Consider the following 17,241-nt stretch of genomic DNA (forward strand, 5'->3'; position numbering starts at 1 on the left):
AAGGAGTTTTGCGGTACTGAAGCGTACCCAAAGATCTGGCGGTTTGTGTCTTTTTTGATGTCTTGGAGAGTGACGTAAATCAATTTCCCAAATAGTGCTTCTCCATCAAAAGAAAGATCTAGGTCCTTATTTTGGATCTTGGGTCAAAACCAGGTCGCCTTCAGCCACCCCTGGCGTCAAAACCAGGTCGCCTTCAGCCACCCCTGGCGACGAAGGACCGCAGCTCCAGCCAACGACCGAAACGCCGTTGGCTGCAGTCAAAGACCTCCATTGATGTCACCTCTTTCTTGCAAGACCTTTTTTGTTTCGGCTTTCGATTCTGGAGGAAGCCGATTCCAGGAACGGTGCGACATCACACTAAAGTTGGCGGTCGTATCTGCCCAATATGGCTAGGGCATTAGCTGCCCGCACCAGTAGACTCGCCATTGAAGAGGATCTCTTCCCAGCATTGTCCAATCTCCTTCCTTCCTTGTCTGGAGGAGATGTTAAAGGAGTAGAGGGGTTACTGGATTTTCTCTGTGCCGCTTGAAAAATTACTGAGTCTGGTCTTGGGTGGCCTGCCAAGGCAGCTGGATCATCCTCCGGCACCTTGTACTTATCTAGACGCGGTAGTACAGGGACCACCGTCGCTGGATTCTTCATTGCCTTAAGGCCTTCCTCCCACAGATGTTGCACTATTGTTATGGACCTTGTCGTTTTCCTATAAGGTTCCTTGAAATCATACAAGAAACATTCGGAGGCCACCGCAGGCATTGCCAACTTGAATCTGCCAGTCACTCTTTCCATCAGCTGATGAAAACCCCCTACATCCGCTGGTGGGGAATCCACCGGATCCGGACATGGAGATGGAGGGTCCGGAATGATGTATTCATCCCATTCAGAAGCTTGATCAGCTCCATTATCTGAATCATGATCCTCATCCGAGGAATAATCATGGGTGTCTGCTGGTCTGGAAGGCTCTTGTGGAATTGATGCCTGTGGCTGAGGGGACATCCGAGCCGGTAATACATGAACAGCCGTGGAGGCAGGCGCCGAGACAGGCCTGGCTTGCGCAACTGGAGCCGGAGCAGGCTCTGCAGCTTTAGATTTGTAATCCTGCAGCATTTTATGCAGGTCTTGTAGGAAAGAAGATGGTACCAAAACCATGTCTTGACCTGAATATTGCTGTGGTTGGGCAGCGTGATGATGGTAACCACCCTCTTGGTCATAACCTCCTTCAGAGTCCGTATCCTGACACTTGACCAGAAGTTGAGGGACTGTCAGCGTAGCCATATGAGTCCTGATCATCCTCATCTGACTCATCCTCATCCAATAGCAAAGCTGGTGGCAAGGGGGTTACCCTCCTAAGATGTCATGTCAGGTGCAATTCTAGTCATAGAGATAGTGATTCTCTTCTTCGATGCACAAATAGTCAACGATGGTACTGAGAATGCAGCAGTCATCCGCTTCGTTGACGGAACATGCATCGTCAACACAAGAACACTCGACGACAAGATAGGCGTCGCCGATGCAGACGACAATGACACCATCCCAGCTGTCGTTAAAGTTGTCGTCGAGGCCTTAGTCGACAACAGTCGTCGTTGCCATAGTCAACATTGTCATCTTCAACATCCTATCGACGCAGTCGTCTGACTTCCTAGTCAACCTTGCTGTAGCGGTCTACATTGCTGTAGCTGTCGTCGAGACCTCCACCCTTGTCGACGATCCCGTCATCGATTGTTCCGTCGACGAGCCAGTTGACGGAACCAGTTTTAGTTTAGGCTTCAATTTCTTAGTCTACGGAGCCTCCGTCGACGACGCCTTCATCGTCGATGACTTATAACTACTGTCAGAAGATTGGGAAGAGGGTTTCTTGAAGGCTGGATCAGTCTTCAAACCCTTAGAAGGCGTAGATGGGTCCCACCCTCTCCTTTTCAACATGGTGAGGAGATTCGCCTGGACCTTGACTCACTCTCTGGGGGTCTTTTTTGAGGCCTTAGAAGGTTGCTCCACAGAATGAGAAGGGGAATCCCTACACCTCTTGACCAACCTTGTTGAAGACGCAGAGTCCTCACTGTCACTGGAGACATTTTCCTTCCTGGACTTCAACTTCTGAAGCCATGTCAGAAGCCTACCCTCAGGGTCTTGGTTGAACAGGTGCGACAGATCTTACAGTCCGCAGCCTTGTGGTCAGGATAGAGGCAATAGATGCAGTGTTTATGCTTATCCTCAATGAACAGCCTTTTCTTGCCACAGTGGAACATGGCTTGAAAAGGGCCTTCTTTTCCTTGTCCGACATCCTGGAAGGATCAGCTAACAATCTGAAAAACCTGAAGAAAAAACATGAAGAAAAACTTCTGAAGAGTAGATTGAGCAGAGTTCAAAGGAGACTCCCTAAGCACAACGTGCGGTAGAAAATCTGAGGCACTGCGGTTCCTTCAGGAGGGTTCTAGGGGATGAGGCTCTTCTGATTGGCTGATGCCTAGTTTGGTCTCTTTTACACAAAGAGGGTGATATGCTACAAAAGGGAATGAGGCCTAAGCCTTTTTCTCTCTTTTGTACCTACTGCTATCCTATTTTTGTTACCGAGGCTCCCATTCCGACGACGGGGAATGATACAAATGCATGGGAATCTATGAAAGTTCCAATACTGGAGCAACAGTGAAACCACCACAAATGGACACCACAACAATTTTGAAAAATTAAGCATCTTTAGCTAAACCAAACAAGACCAAAACACTAGTCCAACACTCGTTGCAAATTAGGATACAAAAAACGTCATGACAGGCATAACTCCAAAGTAGCACGCCAACCACGTAGTGTGCGGCATCGGTATCAGAGTCACAGACCCCCCCCCCCACCCCACCCTCCAAACAGTACCTTAGAAAACAGTCTATAGACTATGCACAGACTCGGAGGTGAGAAGTCTGCAGAGGCTGGCTCCCTGGTTACCACGGGGGAGGAGAGGCATTGTGTCAGTGATGAGGCGATGCGTTGAGTCCATGACCGGGGAAGTTGGTGGTGGTGAAGCATAGTTTCTGGTGAGGCGATGCAAAGTTAACGTTCGTCAAGTCAGCCTTGTCGGTTATCTGCTATGTGATAATGGTATGTGGGCATAACTTTGGTGCAAGCGCTGGTGTTGGGAAGGCAGATAACTGCAGGCGTCAAAGGGTGGTCAGAGCTGCGTTGCAGGTGGGGCTACGCGTCGTGTACTTCACAAGTGGTGCCCCTAACCTCGGTGCAGGTCACTGCGTCACTGATGCTTTGCAGCACCAACCCCAATTCTCAGGGCCCAGAAACTGAAATGGACACCCTTTTGAATGCAGGAATCCACACAGGTGCTGTTCAGTCGGTAGCAGGTGAAGTGTGTCACAGACTTCAGAACAAGAGGCCAGTACACAGGCCCTTGGAGATTCTTCTTGAAGCATGTGCACAGCAGATGTAGTCTTTGTTCTTCACTTCCCATAAGCAACTGTAGGCCAACTCAAAAAGCACTCAGCAAAGGTGCTGTACTCCTCCCAGCTCTCCACCTTGGCAGAGGTCCCTCTAGAGTTTGGAATTGATCTAATTCTCTTGGATTTTACTGTCCACTACTTATACCCCATTTGGTCTTTTTGTGGAAAGGGTCTGAGCCCAGTCCAAACCAGTTCTGAATCAGCTACAAAACAGAAGGTGGAGACCTCATTGTGCAAAAAAGACACTGTCTATTCAGGTCCAAGTGAAACTCCTCCCACCACTCTAAATTCAGAACAGGTCTATTCAGCCTAGAAAGGAGTCACCCTGGAAAGGCAGTGTGCATCTCAACCCCCCTAGGGACTGTCTGAAGTTAATGCACCCCCCCCCCCAGCTCCTATCACTCCAAAACCAGACTCTCAATACAGTCAGGCACACAGGATAGTGAAGTAGCAAAATGCCCACTTTCTAAAAGTAATAGTAGGCCAATTCACAAGTGTGAGTTGAACAGGGTGTGCACCATGAATGAAGTATTTTATTACAATCAACCGTCAATCTGCACAAACTAATAGCGTATTCAAACCATATTGTATTTATTATTGCTGGTTAGTCAGTCAATGTTTCATGGTGACAAGTAATCAGCCAAATAGTAAAATATCTTGCCAACAAATTTAGATGACGCAGAGATCAATCCAATAAGAATGACGGATGCCCCATACATTTCAGGACTCACTATCTCTTGGTCAGGGGCCTCTGGAAAAGACATAAAACACTCCAATGTACAGACTTGAACAATTACAGATTTTCAAACGATCAACATAGATTGTACATATGATGGGTTACGAAAAAAGAGTAACTTCTGAGCGGAATGCATTCCCAGTGACAAACAGAGTGAGATCCAAGTTTCATGGAGTTGTTACATGCAGAAGTGTTGTGATCCTGGTACGTGTGTCCATGATTACAGCAACGATTATAACGTGTCTCTAATGCTCACAAACTATGCCACAACAATCTTGTGATCTTCAATTAAACTAATACATGGTACTTCATACTGTTTGAGCCACGAAAAACGTTAGTCCCCCGGTGCTCTACCCGGTAAGCATGCAATTAAATGCATGGTGTAGAACATCATGAGAGCAATTTGAAAGGATTCTACTGTGAACTTTCGGAATATACCAATTCGAAATAGTGCTGCTGCAGCACTTCAGATAGAATTTGGTCCGCCGTAGTGAGTACAGGAAGAAACCACACTAAGTTCACTAGAATGCCCAAGGTCATAATTCACTGCATGAACAATCTTTAGAACTCTGCAAGCCCTACCTCCAAGCACTTTTGGTGTTCACTGAGAGACTATTCCAAAGAGACGCTGGACGAGTTGGAAGAAAAAATACTTTGAACCAATGGTTGAGACTAAGTGCACCAAAAAATACACTGAAATTACCAGCCCGCACAAAAGTCGCCATAATGGTGTGAAGACCCTGAAATACATCAGTGCCACTTGGAGTAATGAATTCTATGCTTTTGTGGATCGGCACCACCCCCTTTTCTGTATCGTTTTTGGCCACTATAGGTGTGACAGGGTATACTCAGACATGAGTCCCTTTCTCACTGCTCCATCAGGATTCAAGCAAGCCGGGCCGAAGAGGCTGAAATGCCAGAAACCGGTCCCCGGTAACTTGTCTCCTTTCTGGTGAAGAATTGGCTTGGTAGTTTGGTCTGCCCTGTTCCCATGATGCACTGGGCCAGGGACAGACTAATTTGCATGTAGCCAGGTTCTGAGCTGGGATGGGGCAGTGAGATAAATAACGGTGATGGATCAAGCCCTGATCTTTGGACTGGGTAAGAGTGGTCTGCTTAATTCAGACACTCTGTTCATCACCACCCCCTTTTCTGTATCGTTTGTGGATCGGCAGGCACCAGCTAGTGCTATGGATGTGTGTAAAATAAATGCTGAAACTTACGTTTATGTTCATTGAAGCAGTGTTACGTCTGACTTGTGTAGCCCACGTACGCTAGTCCATCAAGGAAATAGGGAACCATATTGGAAAAGAGAGTTAGTCTGAGAAACAGCTAACTAAACCATGTAGGTGCCACAGTGGAGAGGGTATACCGTTGAGGTTTAGTCAATAACTGCTACATATAATAACATCCACCACCCCTAAAGACAATATCGAACAGAATCCTTAAATCAAGTGAGACTAAATTTATTTGTGCAAAGTAAACCTGGTGGCTCATGACTTTGTATGCTATAAGCATGGTGTGTGGTCAAATTTACCCTCCGAGACAAAATAATCCATAGTAAGAATAGTGTGCAGCGTTTGTGCTTGGTCATTAGAAGCGGACCACAAAAAATGAATAATCCATGCTCTTGTGTCCTTGTATGGTGTACAGTCATATTGCTATACGATGCTAAATGGAAGTGCAACAACTGTCAAACTGTCAGTGTCATTTAACAAAGGATTGTTATCACACAAGTGAATATGCACTCTAATATTTGGCAAGTACACATTTTGAGGCCAAATTTGCAGTATCCAATAGAATAGGCTATCACTGAAAACATGCATATTCAATTAAAATCAATTAGAATACAATGATTCAATCGCAACAGTCAAAATAGGCACCCCATGTCTAAATTATCATTCAGGCCCTGGCGATTCACTGTGTGTAGTCTGCTGATCCAATGGATCTTCCTTTGGGATAAGATTTGAGTTATCCCTGCCTGGGTGATCAATGAGAACTTGCTCCTGGAGAAGGACTGGAATGTTCTTTACTAACAGTGGCTCACAATCAATCACCTGAAACTCAACCAAGAGAAAACGGAAGTACTCATCTCCAACAGACGAAAACCCCCAAATTGAAGAATGGCTGAAAGCCATTGATGCCCTCAGTGGTACCCTCAACCCCAGCAGACGTGGTAAAATCTCTAGGTTTTACCCTAGACCCGAAACTGCACTTGAAAAAAACACATCGAGATCCGCCAAAAGTGCTTTTCTCAACCTGAAACTACTATATAAAATAAAACCCTTCCTTCCTCCTAAAGATCTCCAACAAGCCACGCAAGCACTGGTGCTCTCCAGAATAGACTATGGGATCGCAGCCCTGACCGGAACAGCAAAATCTCAACTAGCACCCCTAACAACAACTTTCAATGCTACTGCAAGAATGGTCACAGGAACTAAGAAATTCGACCACATCTCTCCTGCACTCAGGGAACTTAAATGGCTTCCAATTTATCTTCGAGCCAGCTTTAGAACAGCTTGCCTCACGCATAAAGCCCTACATACAGGCAAACCGGAATACCTAGCCGCTAAACTCAAAAGAGCCGGCCAGTCCAGGAACCTCAGGAGCACCAACACTATTGCTCATCCCTCTGAAAACTCGCAAGCAAAATACCGCAGCCAAATCTTTTGCTGAAACTCCACCCCCCACATCAGAACGATCCCCTCATTCCCTAAATTCAAGAACCAGCTCAAAGTCCTCTTCCTAGACTGCTCAAGGGAAACAATAAGATCCAAGGATGCTCCTTTCACTGTTCTCCATCTTTCTATAGTTTGACGGTGGACTTTGACGTGGACCCAGAAAACCTCGGTCTCCCGATCTGGTTAAGCATAGAATATGAGAAGACGCTCGTCCAGAAGGATTGACACCCTACCCGCTCCATGCTTGCCCGCTTTCCTATCTGAGCTATACGCAGCTCGATCCTCCATGGACTATCATAATATCTGTACTGCATAACTGCACTAGACTGTACATGTTGTAAAGCGCTCCGATACCCCCGGGTCCAGCTAGCGCTATATAAAACTAATAAAAAATAAATAAAAAAATACTTTAAGTGCCTATGAAGCGCTTTCATTTTGTTTTCACTCCAAGCTGAGGAGAGTACTGATTTCTACCAGAAAAGTACTCCCCTTCATCCACCCCAGACAAAAAGTGCATAGTGAGCACTTTGATTTCTGGAACCAGAGGGAGTCCTTCCGCGTTAAGAGCGCTTGGCCCTCCTTGCAAGATTAGCACAGGCCGCCCTGTTAAAACCTCAGGGAGCTCATGATCAGCCAGCCTGGAGGACTGGTTACCCAGCTGCACCACAAGTCAAGAACTCTTTTGAGCGGCCCAGTCTATATTCCTCTGGCTAGGCAGGACCGTGTTTTGGAAGGAGAGCGGAGGAGCTTTGCGGTATCCTGCTGCAGGCTGGGCCAGCGAGGACGGCTGTGCCTGCTCTGAACTCTGGCAGCCTGGGGGCACCGAGATTTAGTTGTAAGGATGGGCGGAACCTTGACTACGTCCCCGGTGGCAACTAAAACCAAAGGAAGGATACCAAATAAGAGTTTAAGACCGCTGCACCCTATGCGCCTCATGAGCAATGCAGTAATCAAGGGCTTCTTTATAAATGCTGGCATTTCGTTTCCTACCCTTATGAGGTGCCATGTTTGACCCATATCATTAAAACCTCAAGCCAGGAGCAGTTATAGGTATTTGCTAATGTTTTTATGGCGATGTTCCAGACATGTGCAACTAAATGGTATTTGGTTTATTGCACTTACTGATGTTCGGCATAACGTGTTCTTCGGACCTCAGAAATATTTCGTTACGTTATTGCCCTGTGATGTTTATGACCAAGAGATTATGGGATTGTGATCTGTTTTTGGTATAAAGGATATTTTAGATAACCTTGTGTGGAGTTTTTTGTGGTATCACAAAATATTCAAACAGGGGATCCTAGGGAAAATATTTAAAGACCTAACAGTATTCTGTACCCAAACTAAACCTTACATAACAAAAGAAACCATTGATCTGAGAAAAACTTTAACAAACTAAACTGATTAGGTTAAAGGAGTCCTTTTAAAGAGGACGAAATCCCATCACCCACCAAGGTGGCATGCTTCATCATCTGGGATCTCCTCTTAGCTGCAAACCCTAGTTCAGCCAAGGGCTGCAACCTTTGACAATAGAAGCGAGCTCAGATGTTTTATTGAGTAGCCTCAGATGGAATACACTATGTTCCCAGAACGAGGAGCTAAAAAACTTGTTTCAAGAGGTGAGGATTGCAGTGCGTGTGAACTATTGTGTGTGAGAAAGGGGATATAAAATAGACTACCATTGTTTAATAGACTATCCTAGTGTCAAACCTAGGACTGCGCGTACAGTAACAAATAACTAAAAAGTCCACAAGGATGACCGGTCTACATGTTTCAGCCTATGGATCCTCTGATCCAGGATGTCATCAGGACCTTAAAGATGGAATTTCTACTGCAAATAACGTGCTCAATGTGCAAAAATAGGTAGAGTCTCAATCGAATGTAGTTGGTTCAATACAACCTACGATCACCTGGGAATCCTGAATATGGTGGATTGTCACAGAAGTAATTGGACACATGCCTGTCTATGTGGGAGTGCTCCTCACCTCACCTGGCATCCACTCAGGGAATGAGGCACCGCTCTGTCAGTTGGTACCCCAGACTAGACGGAGCGGGAGGGGGGGGGGGAGGGGGGAGTTTTTTGTGGTGCCTAGTGTCTCACTGGCGTGGGTGTGTTGTGCAAACGCTTTACTCATTGCCTCTGGGATACACTGGACTGCTCTGCCAAGCTACTTAGGGGGTGAGCAGAGGTTATCTTGGGTGTCACTACCTTACCCCGACTAGAGTGGTGAGTTCTGCCTGGCTTAGATGCATACCCTAGCCAACCAGAAATCCACTTTTTAACACCTGGGCTCAAATAAAGCAGCAGTTTGTCAGGATTATCGCTGGAGAAAAACATTGGTGAAAAGAATGTTTTGGTATGGTAAAGTGGGTGTTTATAGTGGCTTTAGAACTCAAAGTGAGAAGAAACTGGGCAACGATGCTGTTCAAGAGAAGATTAAGAGTTTGATTGTTGAAGGATGGTGTGAGATTTGCAAAGGGAACAGAGGAATTTTTTCAGGTTCCCAGTTAACTTTGTAATATTAAGGGTTGACTGCATATTTCTTCTGTTATTGTAGAAAGTTCACTCATGTAGTATTCCAGACAGGCGCAGTATACACAACCCCAGAGTCTAAGTGCAAACATTAGGCAAAATCTTCTGTCCAAATGAATCTGCAAGCAACAAGATCGTTTTTTGGGTAGTGGAAGATTGAGCCCGGGGAAGACCAGAACTGAAAGTCCTAAGACCATAGCAAAAGACAATGAATGTATGGCCTGTGCGGCACGAAAAAGTTTGGACCTCAACCACAATATGTAAATTAAGAAGGGATACTGGGCCACACTGATGTGAGCAACTAGGGTGGGAACCATTATCACTCACGGATAACCAAACATTGCAGTAGTGTGTTCTCTGCAAAACTGTCCTGCCTTATTCAGATTATCAACAATGGACTGAAGTGCTAGTACCACAACTTTTACCTTCATAATGGAGTTTTTTCCCGGATATTAAATAGTGGAGTACAGATGAAAGCCTTAAAGTGAGGAGCCGAGGTTATATGAGATTGAGGGATTTTAGAAGACCTTTTAGATGAGTTTGCTCCTTGGCTTGCCGGTAAGTTGCCCAAGCACAGAGCAATGCTTTATGTTTTGAGAATGTACTTGTACAAGGTACATTAACTATAGTCGACTCCTCTCCCTGCTGATCGCACCAGGCAATATTAAACCATGAGATAAAGTACCTTGGGGCTAGCCAGTCTTACGTATGGGCTTAAGACGAAGTTACGGTCCTCAAAACAGGCATTTATTGGTATGGCATACAGTCTGTTTCTGAAAGATTAGTCTTGCATAAAGTGTTCCCTCATTATGGAATATCGTATCCTGGTCAAAGTATCGATTAAGGAACTTTAGAATTATGCACTAGCCTGAGGATAGATATTGAATTCAGATTAATTCAGCCAAAGCACCACAAGGGCATTTGGTTATACTTTGGAGGGTTCCATAAACCATAAAAACAAGGTTTCAATCTGCTCAAGTTCCAAAGTCAACCGATCTTGGAGTTTAGAAAGAAAAAAAAGACAAGTCAGTAATAACTTTCTTTTTTGCATTTTATATTTGTCTAGTTTCACATTCTCATAGGATCAAAATTTAGAACCTCATTCTCAAGTACAAGAGACAGTTTTAGATTATACTGAAGCGACTTCCCATACCGTTGAATGTGAACACAAAAATACAACAAAAATTGCACAGTATTTATATTTATCACACTTATCAAAACCATTTAACTTCGTCAAGTTCCGTCAACTAAACTTTTTTTGTCTTTACAGATTACATTATCTTAAATTGCACACAAAACAAAATCTTAGAATGCATAAATATTTCCTTATTACACATGGTACAAAAATACTTCTATTTTTGCTCTGTATTCCCATAAGGATGGCATGAAATTTGGCAAGATTGGAATTCCTCCAATCAAAAGGAATTAAATAGTCTGGTGCAAGAATACCAAGCCAGGCAAACAAGTAAAGAACCAGTGAATGATCCTGAAAACGATTTTGGATTTCTGTTATGGCTGCAAATCCAATAACTGTAGAGCATGATAGTATAGAAAGGGAACAGTTGAACATTTAAGCTACGTCTTCACAGAAGCAAGTAAAACAAACTTGGAAGGATCAATGACTAGGCCGAGGCCTGCAGCTATGATTACACATTGCACTAGAAAAACACACAAGTTAAGTTTTCTTAATTCATGCCAGAAAAATTAACATGCAAAACAGATTGTCTTTTATTTCCTTTGAGCAGATCTCAGGATAATGTTCTGGAACCAGTGCCTTAGTAGAATAACGCCATCTAGGACAGAGTCTCTGAAGCTACATTGAATGTTCAGTCAACATTGATAAACCGGAAAAAAATGTGTCCATTTGAGGAATAACTGAAAGTTCACCATGGTTTCAATCTAGTGCCTGGGAGGATCGACACGTGGCACAATTCTCTTTTCTTGGAGGAAATAAAGGTTTTGAAATCCAGCATCTCTGTAGACAAAGATTGATAGTTTGTTCTGTCCTGGCACGCAGCTCCTCCGAGACAAAATTAATAAAGGAACTCAAGGCAAGAAGAGAATCTAAAATGAAATGACAAGAGAAACATCACTTGCATGCAGCCAATCAGTGCACATTTAACCACAGGCTGCAAAATACAGGATTGTCAGCCTCTAGAACGATTCGTATTTTCCCCAAGGACTAGTTCAGGATTCTGTAGTAAAGGATAAGGTTTGCTTTTCTAACATTAGCAACCACCAAATTGCCGCACAAGCCACCATTACTAAATCACAATTTTGCCAAATTCTGGTTTCAGTTCATCCAGCATGGCCTGACACTCTTATAACATTTTGCTGCATAATAAACATGCTCTACAGTCCACATAAGTAGTCAAGGTGGGGCTGCAGTGTAGTCCAAGGCAATCAATTAGTGGTCATACGCACTGGTGCTCAATGTTCCGAGACAAACCCTTTAGACTCTCCTATTGGCCAGTACGCTGTGTAGGGGTGGTAGCAGTCATTTGACACTGTCAAGTTGTTCTTGTATACCACCTGCAACTATTATAGGATGCCTTCATTTACCATGGATTAGGCTTCATTTCCCACGAGGAACAGAATTTGAATACATTGACAATATGAGGACACTTGTACAGTTTCAGCGATCTTGACCCCATTAAAATAAATATACTTATTGCATGATTTGTTAACTCTTGCAAACACAGCAGATAAAAATGTTACAATGTTCAAATTTTGATTAAAAAAACCCGATTCCAGTAGGTAAAAGCGTCCAACACAATTTATAAAACTTATGGGTGCACTGTCCATAGTTCCTATAATGCTATTCACCTAAAGAAAAAAAAAAAAGAAGTACTCTAGTCCTGGTTTAAATTGGGGTATGAAAACAACAGCTATTACAGCAAGCACGGGGTCTGATTGACAGGTTGGGGTAGCATTGAACAGTTCCTCAACGCCACTTCTGTTGCAGCACGATCCATTAAACTAACCAGTGCACAATTTAGGATGGTGTTCCAGGGATCAAAACAGGCCAACACTGCACCTCTACACGATCTGACCTTGTCGATCCAACCCCTTCCTAGAAGAGCACTTCTTTCCTTCATGAGATTAGAACAGACAGTACATGCAGTAGATCTTCCCCATGTTGGCCGTAAAGTCGGCATGATTCCATGGTAGTCTTTTCCATTTGGGCAGATGGCAAATCAATGGAATCACCCTCACTCAATTTTAAAAAGTAGAGCTTGGTGCGTGCACTAAAAAAGTGATGGTTCAATAACTGAGGTTTAAGCTGGCATAGGTACTGAGAGACATCCAACCATGACTTCTAGCTGAGAGGCTAGCCCTGTCTTCAACTGAGTAAAGCCTTTGTGTGGAGTTTTGCTAGCCTCTTGAATTCATTTACGTACAAGTACTAGAGCTCACTCAGCCAGAGGATGCTGAGCCCTCTGGACAAATAGCGGTATGCCGCTGGACATCGTTTTGTGTTCAGCTGTGCCCATAGGTGGTGAGCCAGACTGCCCTCCTTTGTCGCCCTCAGCTTGTGATAGCTCATAAAAAAAAAATCATCCTTCCGCCCATTGACTGTTTGCAGATGCCGAATTCCAGCCCGATTTGTGCCAGTAAGGTGTGGGACGGTAGCTGGAAAGTCGTTCTGAAAATGTAAGACTATTTTGTCTAGTTGGCCACAGTCTAGACCTTTAAGCACCTCACTTCCATACGTTCGAGTTGGAATGACTTGCCTGGGCCGCCTAAAGAGTTGGAGCAAAGGTCAGGCAAAATAATTTCTTGTGTATGGAACAGAGCGCAAATGCTAACGCAGTTACTTTCTTTTTTGTACATCCCATTGGCTCTTTTATCGGCCATTGTTTAAGAAAAGTCCCCAAGTACTTGTCACAGTAAGTTTCTTCAATTCTTTCAGAGTTTAAGACCCATGCCAGCTTCTTGGGCCTTCCTGAGCGAACCGGCAGGATTTCAGTTTTATTATTCTTGATCTGAAGCCCATTCCTGTTGGAGTATGCATCAGTTGCATCCAAAAGCCGTTGTAGGCTCATCTGTGTGGCTTAAAAGAACCACATCGGCATACAATACATTTGACAGGTGGAGACTAAGTTTATCCAGTTTGGTAGTAACCCATCACCCCATGGCAAAAACCTTACAAATTGTAATAACCATTGAGGCTGGGTTCTAAATTACTGTAATTGATTAAGAAAAACCATCTCAACCTTATTTTTTTTAGCCAATAGACACAGAATGTTGTTGCTTTTCCAAGTCTCCCTCGAGGATTAGGGATATGGACATCGAGGGGGTGGGGGAGAGGCGGCAGCGGAGGGGGTTAATGGGCACAACTCAAAATGAGTAGCAATACATTGTCCAGCCAAATATAAATTCAGTTCCCTGCGTTGCACTCCAGCAATAGTGGTTTTTCCCTATTCACTATAGGCAACATCCAGGGTAGTCGGTCTCGACTCGAATTCAAGTGTTACAGCATTGGAGCGCTAACTAGCAAGGATTTCCCACGTGGGTGGCTGGTCTGAAAATAGTCTTACCAACACATTCAGAATCTGTGCGACCGGTTACTGAGCACGCCCTCTTTGCAGGTGCTTGAGCAGCAGCTGATTTAGGAGAGTTCACTGCACACAGCCTATGCTTGGTGGTCCTAGAATTCCCCACACAGTTGTGCAACCATAGCAACTAGAGGTTAGTCATTGCTCCCTTATGATGGGAATGTGGATTGGTCTGTGCCTCAGAGCGTAGAGAGATTCAGGAAGGGTGGTGAAGGTAGTAGTGCAATAGGCTTTCATGAGGATTCGTGTCTGGACTATGTCCTCTTGGGACGATCCCTAACAAGTTACATGTCTTGCTTGGCCACAGTGACCCCCAATGCCATAAGGGTTACTGTCTCCACTGTACACAGGCTGTGACCCAATCATCACAGCAAATGCCTTCACGGCAGCCCATTCAGTCTAATGGGGTTGCCAGCTCACCACCACACACTGGCTATGGCCCAGTCAGCAATTTGTATAGTGGTCCATTCTGGCACCTCCCTCACTGCACATGGGTGGTGGCCTGTTCGTAACAGCTATGATCACAGCTCACTTCCAGGATGCCTTTGCTAGTATATGGGTGTTGCAGATTATTCACCACACATACAAATCGGCTTAGAACAGCATCTATCACAGCTCACTTCACGACAACCCTCCTCTGGCATACAAGGTTTGCCAAATCTTTCTTGCACCATGGCCAATGCTACGATGGACCAGCAGCTGTCTCCTCACACCTCGCTAAGGGAATCCACTTGACAGGATTCCCCACAGACCTCCCTCCAAATCTTCATCGAGGGCAGTGGCTTTGTGAAGCAGACACTGGTGCTCCAGAGCAGATGGTCTTGGATTCCATGTGTCATGTCCCCTCACTCAGCTAGGAGACTAACAGACCTTGAATGAATAATTTTCATTTCATAAAAATGAACACATCACCACAACTGGGGTACTGTCTATATAGTAGGAAGAAACCAAATCTAAAACAATGCCCGGATTAGTTCTTTCCTAAATGTGTGATAGTCTGGACAGGTTGGCAAAATGGCACTTTGTTGCAGAGGGTGGGGTCCAAATGAGACCTGCCGCATCTATATGGACAAATATACAGGGCTGACAGCAGCTCCTATGCACTGGCATGCAGATTTCTAGCAGTGTTATAACGTTTGAGCCTTCGACAGATACCCAGTACCTTCGCCCAACCAGTGTTTGTAGGTTAAGCCGCACAATTTGAAAGTTAACCTTTTCTTTACAGCCAACCAGTGCAGAGATTTTAAAAGGGGAGCAGAGGCAGTTCTGATGGCTGCTTGCAGGTCTATTTTGCACGCTTTGCAATTTCGACAATAGTGACTCATTGGCTGAAGTCAGTAGTGCATTTACATAGTCCAGCTGGCCTCGGCCAAGAGCTTGCACGAAGGTCTTCCTGGCAGATAATGGAAGAAAAGGTAATGCCCTCTCGGGTAAGCATAGTAGTTGGAAACAAGTGCCCGTAGGAGATAGAACTTCATTTTAAAGTGCCTGATCTAACTTGACCAAGGTTTTTAACTACCTTGCTAAGGATAGGGGCCATGCACAACTCATGCGGCCACCAATCTTGGGGACCACAGGGTTTGGGCTTTTCCCAAACAGAACAATCTGTTTTCCCTGGACTTAACTGCAGCAAGTTATCTTCATTTGACAATTTCCTTCATACCAGTCAAAAAGATATTTTGCTTTGTCCAGATCTTTCTCAAACGACAGGACCAGCTGAGTATGAAATGCGTTACTTACCTGTAACAGCAGTTATCCAGTATTGGTGTCTTTCATAGATTCACATGCCTGAATCATTCCCCGTCGTCGAGATGGGAGCCCCGGTAATAGAAAAGTAATGTCCTATAGACATACATAGAGAAAAATAGGCCTAAGGGCCTTGCCTTAGTAGCCTATGTCCTTTTGTAAAAAGGACCAAATTTCCAAAGGTAGCCAATCAGCTACCACCTCCCTCTAGAACCTTCCTGCCAGGAGCCTCAGTCTCTCAGATTTTCGTACGCACCAAGCTAGGTAGACGTAACATATGCTCTGTAGTGAGAGATGAGTCCTTCCTGGGGAGGTGGGAGGGTTGCATGTGAATCTATGAAAGACACCAATACTGGATAACTGCTGTTACAGGTAAGTAACGCATTTCTTATCCAGTATTATGGGTGTCTTTCATAGATTCACATGCCTGAATCAGAATAGCAAGCAATACATTATGCACATATGCGATGGAATATAACAGTCTGAGATAATACATATCATGTGACTAGATACCATCAGTAATATAAAGAGTAAAGTAAATAAATGTGCATACCATTGCAGGACGGTGGGAAGTAGGAAGGCTCATCTTACTGGAAGAGATGGCGAAGTACAGCTTGGCCCACAGCTGCATCCTGCATCAGTTCCGTGTCCAGGCAGTAGTGTCTGGTAAAGGTGTGCGGCGATTTCCAGGTGGCCGCTCTGCAGATGTCCAGAATCGGTACACCAGCGAATAGTGCTGCCGATGTGGACACAGCTCTCGTGGAATGTGCTCGGACTGAGGAATGTAATGGACGTCCGGCTTTGTCATGACAAAATGCAATTGTTGCCGATATCCATCTGGAAATGGATTGTTTGGAGAGTGGCATGCCTTTTCTCGGCCTGCTGAAGGCAACGAAAAGTTGTTTGGTCTTTCTGAAAGCATTCGTTTTGTCCAGGTAAAATTTTAGACATCTCTTAATGTCCAAAGAGTGAAGAGATCTTTCCGCCACTGTGCCTGGGTTCGGGAAGAATGAGCGAAGCACAAGTGGTTCATTGAGATGGAAGTCCGAGGGGACTTTAGGAATGAAACGGGGGTTGGTTCTCAATATGACTCTGTCCTCTCGAAATTGCAAGAAAGGATCTTGTATCGAAAGAGCTTGCAACTCACTGACTCTTCTGGCTGATGTTAAAGCTAAAAGAAGTGCAGTTTTCCAGGAAATGTATTTGATTTCAGCCCTATGGATAGGTTCAAATGGATGTTTCATTAATTGATTGAGTACAATATTCAGATGCCACGTTGGTGGTATTCGTCTTGGTCTAGGGAAAGATCTGTAAAGCCCTTTAAGAAACTGTTTTATCAGTCTGTTGGACCATAGTGAAGGGCCTTTTGAAGACCTTGTGAAGCGTGAGATTGCTGCCAGGTGTACCCTGATGGAAGCATGCGCAAGACCTGTTTGGGCCAGATGCAGGAGATAAGGCAGAATCTGCTCTGGAGTGATCCTGAAAGGGTGTATATTGTTGTCTTTACACCAAATACAAAATCGTTTCCATTTCAAGGAATAAGTTTTGTTCGTGC

General features: G+C 44.6%; 2 protein-coding genes across 11 annotated transcripts in view; one reads left to right on the forward strand and one right to left on the reverse strand.

Annotated features, from left to right (window-relative positions):
* Positions 1 to 17,241, forward strand: part of LOC144826538 (uncharacterized) — a 1,868,758-nt gene that overhangs the window by 85,856 nt on the left and 1,765,661 nt on the right. The gene's annotated exons all lie outside the window — the stretch shown is intronic.
* Positions 10,418 to 17,241, reverse strand: part of RBPMS2 (RNA binding protein, mRNA processing factor 2) — a 242,757-nt gene continuing 235,933 nt past the window's right edge. For both annotated transcript variants that reach the window (XM_078684971.1, XM_078684970.1), the window contains one exon: positions 10,418 to 11,445. Coding sequence is in view for 1 of the 2 variants with exons in the window: in XM_078684970.1 (XP_078541096.1) it covers positions 11,276 to 11,445 (170 nt within the window). In the remaining variant the exon portion in view is untranslated. The remainder of the gene's footprint in view (positions 11,446 to 17,241) is intronic.

This window comes from Lissotriton helveticus, chromosome 3_2 (genome assembly GCF_964261635.1).
Source record: "Lissotriton helveticus chromosome 3_2, aLisHel1.1, whole genome shotgun sequence".
In the NCBI taxonomy this organism is placed as follows: Eukaryota; Metazoa; Chordata; class Amphibia; order Caudata; family Salamandridae; genus Lissotriton; species Lissotriton helveticus.